At 47.6% G+C, this 16340-nt stretch overlaps 1 protein-coding gene and 1 non-coding gene across 2 annotated transcripts; both read right to left on the bottom strand.

The window, feature by feature from the left end:
• Positions 1-5942: 5942 nt before the first annotated feature.
• Positions 5943-8949, bottom strand: LOC117839811 (plant intracellular Ras-group-related LRR protein 5). Its single transcript, XM_034720237.2, has 3 exons — positions 8314-8949; positions 6419-7332; positions 5943-6330 (listed from the first exon to the last, which is right to left on the bottom strand). Exons 1-3 carry the CDS (start codon positions 8870-8872, stop codon positions 6187-6189), a joined length of 1617 nt encoding a protein of 538 aa, XP_034576128.1. The 5' UTR covers positions 8873-8949; the 3' UTR covers positions 5943-6186.
• A 2542-nt stretch (positions 8950-11491) lies between these two features.
• Positions 11492-11564, bottom strand: TRNAA-UGC (transfer RNA alanine (anticodon UGC)). The gene has a single exon. It is a non-coding gene; the product is annotated as a tRNA-Ala (tRNA).
• Between the last annotated feature and the right edge of the window lie 4776 nt (positions 11565-16340).

Consider the following 16340-nt stretch of genomic DNA (forward strand, 5'->3'; position numbering starts at 1 on the left):
TTCATTATCGTCGCGTGTTAGGTGTAGCATGGCCTCGAGGTCGTGAGGGAGCGGAGTGGCGAACTCCATCGAGCCGGGCTCATCATCAGCCGGTATTGACGAAGCAGTGCTCGGAGGAGTGGCCGTCGGTGCTGGAGTGTGTGGCGTGGTTGGCTGTGGTGGTGATGGTGGAGAACTCGTCGTAGTCGGTGGAGACCCAGGGATTGAGGTAGGCACGCTCGGTGAAGAAGAGCTGCCCACTCCCTAGCTCCCTCCACGTAGTAGCTGTACGTCGAAGTCGAGCCGCCATCCACCATCTAGCCCCGCACAATCTCCTTGGTGCCGAGCTGTGCCACCTCCACGTAGAGGACGTAGAGGTTGTTCTTCCCCCTATCCACCTTGGCAAGGAGGCATCATCATCGATCCCAGATGCGGAGCACTCAGCTGTCAATCTCCACGCGCGACCCGTTCTCATCCAGCTGCCCGAGGCTGATGATTGAGTTCCTCAGCGTGGGAATATAGTAGACACCGGTGAGAAGTCGGTGCTCGCCAGTCTTGGTTACGAGGATGATGGAGCCGACGCCCTTGATCTCCACGGCCGAAGAGTCGTTGAACTTGACGGAGCCGCGCACGTCGACGTTCAAGTCGGAGAAGTACTCCCATCGCCCGGTCATGTGGTGTGTGGCACCACTATCCAGGAACCAGCCGTCAATCTTGTCGTCGCTGGTACCATCGCTGAGGGAGACGTGTGCGCGCGGCTCGTCGAAGTGGAGGAGAGCCGTCGCGGTCGGTGTCGCAGGAAGAAGCTCGATGGTCCCGTGAGTCAGGAATAGAGCCGGCTCCTCCTCCTCCATAGCCTACGCAACGTGGGCCTAGCCACGCCTCGGCTGGCGGCACTCCCTAGTCCAGTGGCCAGTCCTGCCACAGTTGTAGCAGGTCGCTTGTCGAGGAAGAAGACTCCCCCTCCTTCTGCTCCTTCTGGCGGGTGAGCCACCTCTCCTCGGTGAGGTGGAGCTGACCACCGAAGATGACCTTCCCGCTAGAAAAAAGCTTGTCGCGGTCGTGGAATGCCTTGAGTCGCCCTGTCAGCTCCTCGATCGATAGTGCTGAGAGGTCGAGCAGCGTCTCAATGGAGATAGCGAGCTGCGAGTGCTTCTTCGAAACGACGCGCAGGAACTTCCCAACAGCTTTCTCCTTGTTGATCTTGTTATCACCGTACCACTATAGCCGCTGCATCAGGATGGAGAGGCAGAGTCGTTGACATCCTCGCCTGGCTTGGAAGCCAGACGATCCCACTCCTATTGAAGCTTCTGCAGAGTGGACTTGTGGGTGCGGTCGCTACCAACTCAGGCTGCAGCGATAGTGTCCCAGGCGGCCTTGGCAGTCCTCTTCCCCGAGAGGTTCGCCGTCATCTCCATCAGGACCGCGGCGAGCAACGCCTCGAGCACTCGCCGATCCTCATGGCTGTCCACGTCGCCGTACTGGACCGCGTCCCACATCTCCTGCACTTGGAGCTTCACCTTCATCACCAAGGATCACTCTATGTAGTTAGTCTTCGTCAACATCGGCCACCACGTGCTGCTGACGGACTCCCGGATGATGATCTTCACGACCCTCGGGGGTCGGTGCCCGGAGTTGAGGTCGGAGTCGTAATCGGAGTCAAGGCTGGACTCGTGGACGAAGCTCCTCCTGCTCCAAGGGTGCCCACCGTCCGTGCCTCGACGCAGGTCCTGGACCCACCGGTCCACCCCCGCGTTCCGCCACCAGTCTGCCTCCTCCAGCTCGGGACGGTCGCCCTGTGCCGCACGCCTCAGCTCCATCTCATTGCGCTGCGCCATCTCACACGTCACCTCCGCCTCTTCATGCAGCCGTTTCACCTCTAGCCGCCGCTGGGTAGCTGCCATGTGCCTCCTCTGTGGTGAGGTGGGCTGCCTCGGCTACGCGTGCCATCGCGGTCTCCATGGCTGCTGCGCGCGCTGCCCAAGTTGCAGCTGCCTCCCGCAACTCGGCGTCGCGCAACGCTGCTGTGCGCCGCCGGTCCTCTTGCCTCGCGGCCTCCGCGCGCCGCTCCTCCTCGTGCGCCACAGCCTCATGCCGTGCACAGTGCCGCTCCGCTGCTACCTCCTCCTCGACCGCAATGCGCCGCTCCTGCTCCCGGCAAGCGCCGCGCCGCACTACCGCTGCCTTCTTACGCCGCTCCTTCTCCTCAGTCGCTGCCTTGCGGCGCCGTGCACTGGCCGAGCGGTGGGAGGAGGTACGGGAGGAGCCCCTGGAGCTAGCCGGGAGTGCTGGCACCACGCCGGCCGGCGGTGGTGCGCCGACCACCAGAGCCGCGGTGTCGGTGCCGCCCGCGCCACCCGTGGCCGGCGCTCTCCTGGAGCCAGCCATGGGAAGGTGAAGGAAACTGCCAGGAAGAAGGGGAGGAAGCCGCTGTCGGCGCCCGCGCGCTGCCGCATGTAGCCCTGCCGCCTGCCGACTCCTACACGCGCCGCTCCGCCGCCGTCGCTGCGCGCTGCTGGTCTTGGCCGCCGCGTGCCGCTTGCGCCTGATCCGCGTCGGCCCGCGCCCGGTCCAGTCACGGGAAGGGGTGGAGAAGCTGCTGGAACAGTAGCGCTGCTGCCAGCCTTGGACGGGAGAGCACGGGTGTTTCGGGGGTGAGCACGGGAGAGGGGCAGGTGAGAAAGATAGGCTCTGAATATCAATTGTTGGTCCAATAGATCACTTTCTCATTTCACACACCGAGAAAGGGGTTGTTTGGAGTACATTTAGGCTAACCATGGTAGGTGGCTTAGAAGCTAAGCAAAGTATCTAAAGAGCATCTAAGTAGATAAGAGCATCTAAAGTAGTAATTGGTGATAAGGTGCAAGTGCACACATGCACTACTAATATATTATTCTATCATCGTTAGAACTTAATTCTAACAGCTAGCACTGGTTGATCTGCACCTTTATTTCTTCCAGCTTCATCAGTCTCCAAAGCGCTCAAAAATAAAATTTTCGTAATTTCACCTTCACTACATGTGTCCCTAAGAATGCAAAAACTCTTGGTATTAATGGAGGTTCCAGTCATTTGGTTTAACTTTGTATCAACCACCCAAATTCAAATTTCAGCACGGTGCATCTGAGGCTATTTCCTCCACATATCAACTTATCTGCATTATGTTGCTACTTCATCATAGCAAACTGCGGTGCTCCGTGTCGTCATGCTGTTTCAATTCAATTATGTTCAGTAGAGTTCCTACTACCAAGTTCAGTATAGGAGACCCTCATTGCTGTAGTTTTACACATTGCATTCTTGGGTGCGCTCTAAGGAAATCCACTTCGCCACCAATGCCCAAAAAGTATTTTTCAGCTTAAAGCTTTAGTAGACTGGTACAGTGTGCTTATGAATTGGACACCTAACAGTGTAGTGTTTTGGGCTAAGTTTATGTATGCCCAAAAGGCTGTGGATTTCTTTCCCTTTTATTTTTCGCTTTCCGTCGCATCGTACTGATTGAAATTACTTGAACCAGGCCAGCCTTTTGCATCAGATTAGGTTGATGGTATATACTTACACTTGAGTTGCACCGTTTTAAGTTTTAACATCATAGGATCACATTGTTGTACATGTAGAGACCAACTTGCGGTAGATTTCATTGGTTTGGATCTCTGGGTTATTTACATCTGCTAGGAAAGGAAATGATAGCCTGTACTTACTCATCTGTCGTACCTTTTTTGTGACTGCTGTCTCCCCCTCCTCCCTCCCTCCCCCCCCCCCCCCCCCCCCCCACCCCACCCCACCCCACCCACCCACCAGCCATGCTTGATTAATCAAACAAATATGCACAATATGTACATTATTACAGTAGCAAACTCACAAGTGATACTTTCTTTTTGGAGGTAGCTCGGTATCTTCACTGATTTTTGTGTGTTTCTATCATTTCAATCCAGCAATCTTGATACAAAGACTTTTGAGGCAGGGCCTGAACGATGTGCCATTGCCTGTTGATCTTACTGGTTCAAAACTAATCAGCTTTAATCTTTGTACTCAATGGTGATGCCAGGTAGAGAGAGAGATTGTAGCAAACGCTTCTGCCCTACAAAACAATTTCCCATTCCTATTCCGCCAGTGTTGTCAGAGAATCCGGCGTTGGTTATTTATTGTTGCCTAGACTCTTGTTGGATACAGTTGGAACGACTTGCTAGAGGATGGATGATTTGGCTGCAGCATCAAATGATTTCTGCAATGCTAGGTTGCAGTGTTTGTGTCTTTCTGGGAGTTGTGACTGCCATGCTGATCTGCTTTGTTCATGCCCTGCAGCGCACATGGAGCCAAGTTGGACATCTCTATCATTTGCTTGAGAGATTCGTCCTAGTCAGGGGAGAAGTGTCTCTCTGGCAGCGTAGCACGATGGTACCATCCTGCTAATGGCGAGACCTTCCTATTGCTGATTTTGCCGCCTCACCTTAGTTACATTTCCCATCGTGCATGCACCTGCTCGTACAATTATATTCAGATTTCTAGTCAACTACACCGCGGGCATGAAAACTGTCGCTGACGAAACGCATGACGACCCCTCGAGCACGAGACGAGATCACGAGATGAAACGAAGCAACTAAAAAGAGGATAAAGAAAATAGATGGAACATTTAAAAAAAATAGTTAAAGCACATGAGTAAGCATCCAATAAGTCTTGATTTGAGTCTCCGTGTGAGCGAATTAAAATGGGGTACCGGAAGCTTGCCACTAAAAATTACAAAAAGCGCCACCAGAACTGTCAATCATGGGTTAATTCTAGCAAAAAATTTAAAATAGTGCCAGAGTTCATCAAAAGTTGCAGTGTTTCAAATGAACCGTAAAAAAAGCAAAGTAAAATGTATGAAAACAGAGAATATTTTTCCACAGACAACTACAGGTAGCAAATAACAGTTACCTCACGCCAACTGAATACAGATTAGTTTCTGATCTCAACTCAAACACACAGATTTAGTCCGTCATGATAGGCCTAGACCACGAATCCACGATTAGCAAGGCAACGACACGGTTCTGTCTGTTGCCAGGTGCAATTCAATTGAGCTGTCCCCTACAAGGATAAGATTTTAATTGGCAGACAAGGTCAGGGATAGCACTGACTTTTCCCAACACTGACGTGACCCTATATCTCCCTCTCGACACACAGCTGTTCTATGCAACGCAGTTTATTTTCTGTATATAAGTACCAGAAGCTCAGATAGAGCCATCAATCTTAAATTCCAATACCAAATTATCTACGAACGAACACACCTCCAGTCAATCAAATCCCTCACCTATTCAACTTAATTGACTTTAACCAAATTAGGTGTCCATTCCACATAACCATGATGGCATCCCAATCAAGAAAATATCTCGAAGTTGCAGGCTAATCACGCAACTGGTGGACTAATTGAGCAGTAAAGAAAATTACAAAAGGCATGCAGCTAGCAATTGCAAAGAAATTCGTACGCTGAAATGATGAGCAGACAAGCAAGGAAACAAAACGTGGAGCTATTGTTCACTCACATTTTGAACTATCTTACCTTCTCGTATCTGTAAATCTTCCATCTGTTGTCAGGAAACACAAAAGTGAATCAGACGTCCAACATAGATTTCATCCACGTCCAACATAGATTTCATCCACAGAACACACATAGAGGAAATGATTTCATATGGAAACATTATGCAATCAAACTACTGGTATGACAGGCCAAGCTACTGGTTAATAAAAGAAGTCAAGTTGTATCTTACCATGTAGAAGGGATCAAGACATGGAGATTCATGTTTGGCACATTAGCTTCATCAGGATTCGAATCAGATGCATGTGCACCATTATCTGTCGCTTCTAAGGCAGTGAAGCAACAGCTTAATTACGACAGTTCAAATGGCCCTGTAATACTAATTCTAGGACGCTGAAAGAATAGGAGTTATTATATGGATGCCAACAGCTTGCGTCGGCGCAAATTTGACAAATTTTAAACAAATGATGGACAGCTCGTGTTTCTTATAAGAGGAGAGTGACACGATAGTGTATCTAGTATCAATACATATGAACTTACACACAAATGAACCTTATGTACAAGAAAGCTACACACATCCTTTGTATGCACAACACATGAGTGCAATAAATTTAATTATCGATATCTTATTTCGTTGCTGACCTGAGAGATGGACCAACACTGAACAATTTTCATGATGGTACATATGAATGCTTCAGCTAAACTGGAATTGATTCAATTCCTTGATCCTTTTTGCAACAACCGAACAGCGAGTGAAGCCAGGCCCAGAAGCTCCTCTTATCTCTTTCCTTCTGGCTTGCTCCCCTTGCAGCAACCATATTCTTCATATAATTAACCACCTCCTGACATGTAGAAGAAACATCATTCAGCCAGTGAAAGACAAAAGTTAGTAAATATGGGATAACAGCACTGCGATAATGCGATGCATACCTGAGCTCCTAATTTTACAACTTCTTTAGGTGGTACTTCCAGTGGAGTTTCATCAGCATGAAATACGCGTAGATTTGAGAGGTTCCCAAATGAGTCCGGCAGTACTCGTATCTGGTTACTACTGATGTCCAACTCCTCTAGCATCTCAAGTTCCCCTATTGATCTTGGCAGTGCTCTTAAGTCAGCAAAGTTCCTGCTGACATTCAACTTCACAAGGCTCGCCGCAAAGCAAATGTTCTCAGGAATCATTTCAACTTCATTGAAACTGACATCCAGCTCTCTCAATCTGGTAAGGTGGCCGATTGTTGTAGGCAGGCCTTTGATTCTGTTGTAGTGTAATGTGAGGATCTCTAGCTTTTCCAACTTCCCAATGGCTTCTGGAAGGGCCTTTAGCTGATTAAAATCTAATCTAAGCTCCACAAGAGAGGTGCAAGATCCAATAGTATAGGGTAGCTCCTCAAGCTCGTTCGTCTCAGCAATTAACCTTCTCAAGTTTGTCAACTTTCCTAAACAATCAGGAAGGTTCCTCAACATATTCGAACTCAGATCAAGATTTGCCAGGCTCGTGAGATTTCCAAATGATGTAGGAAGAGATTTAAGCTGGTTTGCCCGCAAGTCAAGATTAATCAGGTTGGAAAGTTCCCCAAAGGTATCAGGTAGATTAATCAGCTGGTTTGCGTGGAGGTCAAGCTTTGTCAAGTATCTAAGGCTACCGATTGTTGATGGGAGTGCCATGATCCTATTCTCAGATAGATCAAGCTCAGTAACATCTTGTAGTTTCCCAAGTGAGACAGGGAGCCACTCAACTTGGTCCACCAGCTTACCACGGAGATTGAGCTCTCTAGTCCCCTTCTTTGCTGATGACTCTATAAGGCTTGCCACTTGGATAAGGCCCAGCTTTTCTGTGTCATTACCTGCAAAAAATTGAGATGTTGAACTTTAGGAGGATATGAACACTGAATTTTTTAATGGTACTGTACAAAAAGATGGTCTCGCCTAAGCATGGCTAGCCTACTAAAAATACACTTCAAAACAACGTGTCTAATTGTTCATCATTTGTACCCATCTCCTATCTACATCTACTCCAATTAGTAAACTGAAACCATCAGATTTACTAAAGGCAGCAGACAAAAGGTATAAAGAAAAAAAAATGTATAGGCTTAAAGCCTTACACTAGAAAGTACCTCAAAAGTCAATGAATAAACTCAGTTGAAAACTGTTCAACATTCATATCTTGGTAAGATAAATCGCAACATCCCCTATCTATCAAAACTAAGCAAGTTCCTTAGAAGTAATTATCATCACAAAAATAAGAGCTAACACCCAGAATTATCACAAATTGCAGTCCCTGCCCCATATTCCAATTACTACCACTATTGTTGAGCTACTGAGAAGGATCCTATGAATTATGAATAGATCCTTTGCAAACAAATAGAAATGGAGGAAATTAATTTAGTGACAGGCTGTGAATGAATGAGCTATGTGGTTCGGGTGCGACATTCCATGACAGTTGACAGGCCCATGCCTAATAATGCCCATGCTACTCCCGGGCAGCTTACTTCATATTATTTTGGTGGTGCAAGGTAGTCTTTTACCATATTGTCCTTGGACGACAAGATTATATAATCTATTGCAAACAAACAGGGCCGAACTACTGTAAAGAAAGTGTGGTTATTATAACTGAACTACCAGTATGATGGCATCCTACAGCTAAGTCAACTCGTAGTCTGAGTTTTTCTAAGAACAGACTAGCAATTAACATATTACCTTTCGAAAAAAACATAATTTTATTATTCTCGAGAGGAAATTAGACTCAGCTCGGCCGCTCGGGGAAAACGATTTCGTAATCAAATGCTACAAAAACATAACACCTGAAGAGAAGAGAGGCGTAATACCTGCAGAAGCAGCCCGACGCAGCGTCGAGACGGACTTGGGTTCCAATCCCAATCCGCCCTTGCTTCCGCGGTCTATCTCCGTTGCCGCCGCGGCCACCGCCACCGCCAGCTCCGGCCTCCGCCTGGCCTCCACCTCCACGACCTCGTCGACGACGACGGCGCCACCACCCCCACCTCCTCCTCCATCACCGGGGGACAACACGCGCGACGCCCTCTGGATGAGGTCGTCGAAGACCTTGAACCTTCTCTCGAGCTCGACGACGTGGGCGGCCTCCTTCCGCTGCTGCAGCGCGCGGAGCCTGACGGCGTTGCGCCTGGCCTCCCGCAGCACGTCGAGGAGCTCGGTGGGGACGGCCGGCCGCCCCCGCGCCCGCGCCGCCGCCTCCTCCGCGTCGATCTCGGCGAGGCGCGCCTCCTCCTCCGCGTCCGCCGAGGCCAGCACCGCCGCCGCCGCCTCCACCTCCTCCACGGCCGGGCGCGGCGGCAGCTCCCGGTACAGCCGCGTGAGCTCCTCCACCGCCTCCGCCGTCGCCGGCGCCATCCCCGGCGCCTCCACCATCTCTTCCGAGAGAGTCAGGGAGAGAGGAGCGGAAGCGGACTGGCCGCAATAATGGCTCGGCAGCGACGGGAGCGAGGGAGTGTATAAAAAGTGGAAACGGGAGGGGTTAATTGCGAAGCCAGTTGCTTCGAAATGGCAATCGCGTATTCGCGTAGGGTGGGGTTGGGACTGCGAATTAATGCGAGGGGCTCACGCGCAAAACGGAGGGGGTGGCGGCCGGCGCGGGGCGTGGGGCCCACGATTAGCTGTCAGAGGACCGGGACGTGTCCGGTAGGATCTGGAACGAGGTGACCGGTTTTGCCACCGCGCTGTGGCCCCTGCTATGTCCGATCGATCGCTCGGCGCGAAGCCAAGTGAAGTGAACCTTTCCCCCGATCATCCCAAGTATCCTACGCAAGGCTGATTTACCTTTTACTGTCACAAAGATTTGACGCTTACCGGCATTAAAAGATGTTCGACGGACTAATTTTTAGTTCGGTTTAACTGGTAGGATTAAATATGAACTAATTATAAAACTAATTGCATAAACAAGAGCTAATTCAGGGGATGAATCTATTAAGCCTAATTAATTCATAATTAGTATATTGTTATTGTAGCATCACATGGGCTAATTATGAACTAATTAAGTTTAATAGATTCGTCTCACGAATAAGCCCTCATTTATGCAATTAGTTTTATCGTTAGACTATATTTAATACTTCTAATTAATGTGCAAACATCCGATACGATAGGGACTAAAGTTTAGTCCGAAGTATCAAACCCCCCCTAACTTGCTCCGATTTGTTTCCGTACTAGCGATTGATTATGATTAGAGCATCTGCAGCACATCGAGAAAACCAATTCATTTTCCCTATATTTCTGGTTAAAGAGAATTGAAATGGAAAAAAACATGCTCAGGTCAAGAAAACGATCCCCTTTCCTGTAATTTTTTTCTCAATTGAATTGACAAAAACCACTCTCCTCTCCCCCTCCTAGGGATCCAATTCCTCTCCCCTTTCCTCCTTTTCCCTCACTCCGGCGCGCCGTCCCTGCTCTGGCTCTCTTCTCTGACGCACCTAGCCGCCACCCTGCCTTGACACATCACCCACCGCCCCCTCCTCCAGTGCGCCGCCGGCCACACTCCCGCTCTGCCCTGACGTGCCGCTGGCCACGCTCCCTTTCCTACCCCGATGCACCTGCCCGTACTCCCATTCCTACCCCAGCCCGCCAGCCGCCGACCCACCGCTCTAAGTGCCGCCCTTCTCCGGTGAGCCCGGCCACGCTCCCCCATCGGTCATTAGCTTGCCATGCGCCGCTGATGGAGCCACCCCACGCGGCCACGCGCTGCCGGACCACCCCCGCCGTTGGCCATGTGTCCCTTCGCGGACCGGCCGCGGCGCCATCCCTCCACGCGAACCGTCCAGGCCACCACCCCACCATGCCACCGTCCTGTCGCGTTGGTTGGCCCAGCCGCCGCCCCACCACACCGCTGTCCCTTTGTGCCGGAGTTCCTTTGCGTGAGATGCAGAGAGAAAAGGGAGAGAGAAAGAGGAGAGAGAAAAAAAGAAAAATAGATTAGTCACTGATAGTGGGGCTCACATAATCAGGTGAAAGGGGAAGGGAATAGAGAAAGGGGTCTGCTGCAGCATTGATCCCTTTCTATTGAAAACGTGTTTTCTCTGTCCCTTTGTACAAGGGAATGTGTTTTTCACAGTCTGCTGGAGATGCTTCTACAACCACCGTAACTTTGCGAGTTGTCAGCTCTCAGCTCTTTACAGAGAACTGGATTACTCAGCTCTTTACTGAGAACTGGATTAAATGATTAGATCCATTAGATAACACCAAAAAAGGCGTGGGATAGGAGCGCTGGCGTGTTGGCTCGTTGCGGGCCTGCTGCATGTTCCCTTTCTTGCTTCTGAACTTGTTTTTATGGGAGCCAAGATGTGTTATACAGCTTAGAGTCCGAGGAGCGACAGGTAATGACAATCGTTCGGTGGAATCGACGTGCGTGCTCAGCAGAACATGAACATGGCAACAAGTTTTCGACGGACAAAACGGGAGGACGCCGCGGCCGGTTTTGGACGTACCCGGACCGAACCCCCTCGTGCGTGCCGGTGATATATATTTGAATAATCTGAGCTGCTCTGGTGGTCAAACTACTCGCAGCAGCCAGCAGGGGAAGAAGAATCTGCCGATGGCGCTGTCCGAGGAAATTGCAGGGAAGAAGAAAATTGCAGGGTCTCCGATGGTGTGGTGCGTTTCCTCCTCGAATGAGGTCATTGGCTGACTCGATCCAATGTTTTTTCTCTTCTTTTTTGTCGAGATGAACTGAGCTCTCGCCGTCCGGCTGTCTTTCTTAACGGCTGCGTAGATCGACTTGCTTAATATCGAACTAGTTAATGGATGAACGGGAGCTCCAACAGGATTTCCTTATATCCTAATAAGAGAGAAGAACAAAGTAGGAGTTGCTTTGCTCATTGCTCAAGTCATACTACGTACTAGCTCGTTTCAATTCAACCTGACTTTTATTTACACGAGTGCAGACTGGAGGCTACAAGTACAAGCCGAGACTAGAAGGGAAGCAGCAAGCCAGCAAAGCTAGGATGATGGGAAAAAATAAAACAAAAAATAACAAAACTATGGAGATGCGGGGGATCGAACCCCGTGCCTCTCGCATGCAAAGCGAGCGCTCTACCATTTGAGCTACATCCCCTTTTTTATTTTCTTCTCCCTACAAATTAATGTATACAAATTAAAGACACGCGTCCAAGAAGTAACCAAGACCCACTAGTTTGCAAGGCTGTATATGCACAGTGCATACTGTTACGCTTTTTTCACTCTTCGTTTAGTCAGAACGTGTCCAAACAGCTAGCAGATTATTCATTAGCAGTCAAAACATTATATTTTGTGTGTGTGTGGGCTAAAATAGAAGAGCGATCTTTGATTTTAAAAAGAACTTTTTGGTTGCAAAACAATAAATTCTTCGTTTAGTCAAAGCTTGCATCCGATCTATCATCCCAATTCGCACTAATAACTAACCAATACGATCACGTAACTAGTAATCCATGCTAGCTGAAACCGCTTAGCCATGCAGCATGCAAGCTTACGTTTCAGCAAACATGTTCTTACTGCAGCCGTGCATGTAGACGACCAAGGGGATTATTAGGTAATTAACAGTCTGAGATAATATGTACATGCTGGTTGACTGGAGATCGAGCTATAATTTGCTCGTCTACATTCGGTTTCACTGCCGTTGCAGAATCTTGATCGAGTGAGCTTGCCACGGACCGTTTGATCGAGATTACATGCCTGTAACTAAATGTACCGTTCGGTCTCTGGGCGCATCATCTTTAGGCAGATGGGCCAGCGATCATCTGGCTAGCAAGAGGGTACGGTCCCGGATGATTTGCATTGCGCACGCAAAACTCTCGAGGCATGTAGCGTCGACCATTTTGTCCACAAAAGGTGCCGTTGTTCGTGTCGGATCCTCTCTCCTGTTGCCACTCATTCTGTTTCACGATTATTTTTACTCAAAAAATAATAAGCTATGCCGATCGAGGGCAATATGTGTGATGTTAGTCATGGTTGAGCCTATTATGTGTGGGCACCACCTCCTAATGGTTCTCAATCAGCTCAGGTGAAGCTGTGAAGGTGAATGGTACTATTATAGCATGTAAAAGGGCGTAATATAAGAGTGATTGCGATATCGGTTGGTAGATGAAGAGATTACTGGCCCATGTGCAGTTGCTATTTTAGATCAGATGTATGGGAATGATGACCTTTCATGGACGTTGCTGAAATATAACTACAACCCAGATGATGGGGCGGCCTTATTATTGTAATTATAACTTGTAAGACAGGTCAATCTGATGCGCATATAAATCTTTAAGTCTTTTTCTTAAAAAATGACAAGCATAGGCAATACATGATGGGCTTTGCTAAGGTACTCCAATTACCTCCTAAGAGGTAAGACTTCAAATAAATCCCAGCCATTAAAATTTAAGAGAGAAAAACAATTACCTATAGGAAAAAAAAAGGCAATAAGCGGGTATCTCGGTTACCACCGAGGAATGCATACGGCATGTGCATGTATCCATGCAGTTTCTTTCCTTTTGGCTGCAACTGACAACAGGATGTGCACATTTCTTGGAGATTTTTTTAGCGGGAAATTAAGAAGATACCGGCCGGCTAGTGCATGATCAAAATCAGAGGTGTTTATTTACTTTTTGATGAATATAAAGAAATAAAATTGAGTTCATGCCATAACTATGACTTGCAAACTTTATTTTTGGCTGACTTGCTTCCTAATTTTGTACATCTTTGACGGCCATATCGTCACATGTCACGTTACAAAAATTAGATCCCAACTATATGTGTCTTGGGAACGATAGGATTCTGTAGAACTTTTTTCTTTCACTAACATGTTACACGTTAAAGAGGTCATGTTACGGAATCGCATGTGGTGTGCACCTTGCCACGTTTTAACCCATCACCATGTCACCATAATTTCAGATTAAAAAACACGTTACAAAATCCTAGGGATTTGCACCATGTCATGTTAGAAAAAGCGGCATATGAAATTTACGGATCTGCTTTAACATGAAACTATGGTGATATGTTGGATCCGTTACTTCTATAGCGGCATCAGATCTAACTGAGGAAAAATATTTTGCATTTTTTCATATTTTCTAAATTAAAAATTATACAAATATATATTTCTTCTGTTACTTCCTAAGCGGTAATAGTCATCCAGATCTAACAAAATGGACGGTCCACGGTTATTTCGGAGTACCGTAGCACAGCCCTAATAATAACTATGGTCGCTTCGAAAACTTCAAAGTCTTCAGTAAGACCAGCGGGGTTGCACCCTGGAGAAATCATGCATAAAACTTGAAAAGAATAAAAGATGACTTGTATGTACAGCAATAGATGCATAAATCATGTATGGACAGCCAAAAGTCAACCAAGTAAACCGCAGAGAAAGAAATAGGTGCACGACTCAGAGTATAGGTCATTCCTAAGCATCCCAGGTGCCATGGTTCAATTCATTTGTATATCGGCAAGAGAATAGAAAAGAACAAGTATGCAGCATGCATCATGTTCTCTGCTGTCCTTGGTCACAACTCATGAGCTACTAGTTTCTTTTTTTTTTCTTCTCAGCTTTCTCATTTAACTCGTAAGCTGTAGTACTCGTATTGAGAGGCTTCTTAATCATGTATCTGCATTCCTGATGGCACTCATTCCAATTAGCTAGCGTGAATGCATATATTACATACAAATTAAACCCCCATGGCTCGATATGTATCAGGCATGTGAGTATGTGACTGACATTGACAAGAGAGGTTGCTCGGGAAGGAGAGGTGCAAACTGAGTTGTCACAATTCACAACTCACGAATTGCTGCATGTGAAGTGCGGGACGGGCACTCTCAACAGCTGCAGGTGAACGGTATACAAAGAGCGTGAGAGCAGTGAACATAACATGAGTTGCTAGATGAACGAATTAGTTGGGTCTATTGAGTGACATGGTGAAATTATGTTGAATGAAAATTTAGTTATTGTCTTGTGTACGAATTGGGATATGACCATTAGTGCCACGTCAGATAACGTTGATCCTCTACGTGGCCTGAGACGACTAAGGGTGTCTCCAACAAGGGGGTGTTGAGCTAGTGAAGTTAATATTTTAAGCAATGAATAGTGTAAAAACATCCCAGCTAGCTCTTGGTGAAGAACTAAGCTTCCACGTCTCCGATACTATCCCCTCTCACTGCACGAGCCTCGAGCTGTCCTCCTAGGCCAACTTACTTTTCTTTCTCTTTTTTTACTGAGCTAGTACCTATCTCAAACTGTTGGAGACGCCCTAAGTTCCATGCATCTTGAGACCGGAAATTTTTCTTTCTTTTTTTTTCTAGAAGATGTCAGAGGACAGTAGAGCACACATTTTCAATTTATGGTGCCGTGATGCACACATGGGCTATTTTCTGTAAAGCCACCTGAACTCTTTACCATGTCTCTGGTTGAGCTGTGGTGCCTGTGGATATGGCTAGTGAGGCAGCCATCCTTAACCACCGTGGCATAATCAGATCGTCAGTTACTTCGATTTCTAGAACAGTACAGCCTACAGGCGCCTCCTCCAGTCTTCCCAGTAGAGCACTGCCAGAACCTTCCTGACACCACTCATTCCACTCATATGCCTAACTAGTGTGTGCTGATTCCTGCATACTATGTCCTGTGTATTAGTGTGGATTTGTAGGAATTAAGGCCAGTCGCTCCTCGCTAGAGGTGATAGAATGGCTTTGCATATATATGAGTGGCGCAGCAGAGTGAGATACCTTTGGTACTTTGGTAGATAAAGCAGCAAGGACTGATTGCCCCATGTGCATTCAATATTTTTTTAAAGAAACACGTATACATGGAATCTAATTAACTTGTTAAAATTTGACTATCAATACGTTGCATATTTTTTATTGTAGTCCAAGTATAACTCAGATTTGTAATTTGTTCCATCTATTAATGTTGCTAAGCCATTGACTGTTGTTGCTATGAATCATCTAGTGGTTCAGAAACCACTGGATTGCAAAGTCTGATTGTAGATTAAAATTAAATGCTGTGTCTTCCCGTTTTTTCTTTTTTGAAACAGGTGGGGTGACTTGCCAAATGGCCAGAGCTAGAGACGTGCTAGGCTGCCGGCTGCAAGCCCCATCATATATCATCTGGTGGCATGTGTATGTGTCTAGTTAGCTCCATCTCATATGGCACCGATAAATTAAGATCACTAATGTTATATTAATGTATGTTAGCCTCACAAATGTTTTATTAATGTATATATGTTAGCCTGACTATTCTTATACATGTCGGCACAAACCAAATAGATTTTATATTTTGTGGGTGACCAAGGACACTACACAATATAATGCAGTCGATAATCAACCAAAGTTGTTGAACTCAGGATGGACCTTTTCCTTGACAGATAACACTATGTACAAGTACAGTTTTTTTTTCAAAAAATTCCAATCCGTTGTTTGGTTAGTGCCATGTCGAGGACAGTGGCCAACCGTGGCGAGAGAAGGATACCGACCCGATGGATGACCTAGCTAATCAATCATGACAACCGGGGGCGGGCAGGCAAGAAGCTAGCATCGGAAGAGTCAGCAACCACGCAGGTGACATTCTATTTGGCGCGCTCACTTGCTTTTTCATTGAGCCGTGGAGATGGCCCAGACATCCATGCTCCTGGAAGAGCACACACTACGGGATTGGAGCTTTGCCGAATACCAGGGTCACTCAGTAAAGCCCTAAAAACACTCGGCTGGGAGAGAGGGAGGTGACCGGGAGCGAGTGAGGCGATGAGAGGCAGAGAGGGAGGGGGTGGCGGCACATCCAAATCGGGAGAGGGGGCAGCAGTGAGAGGGAGGGGAAGGGGGTCGGATCGGGAGAGGGGGCAGCTCGGAGAGGGAGGGAGGAATCGGTGCGACAGTTATATGCGAACAA

The sequence above is a fragment of the Setaria viridis genome, chromosome 9, assembly GCF_005286985.2.
Source record: "Setaria viridis chromosome 9, Setaria_viridis_v4.0, whole genome shotgun sequence".
NCBI classification, from domain to species: Eukaryota; Viridiplantae; Streptophyta; class Magnoliopsida; order Poales; family Poaceae; genus Setaria; species Setaria viridis.

Excerpts from the sequence above, each read along its gene's own strand:
- LOC117839811 (XM_034720237.2), bottom strand. The coding sequence starts at position 8,872 with ATGGTGGAGGCGCCGGGGATGGCGCCGGCGACGGCGGAGGCGGTGGAG. Across the intron at positions 7,333-8,313 it reads GCGTCGGGCTGCTTCTGCAG|GTAATGACACAGAAAAGCTG; the intron begins GTATTACGCCTC and ends AATTTTTTGCAG. Across the intron at positions 6,331-6,418 it reads TTGTAAAATTAGGAGCTCAG|GAGGTGGTTAATTATATGAA; the intron begins GTATGCATCGCA and ends TCTACATGTCAG.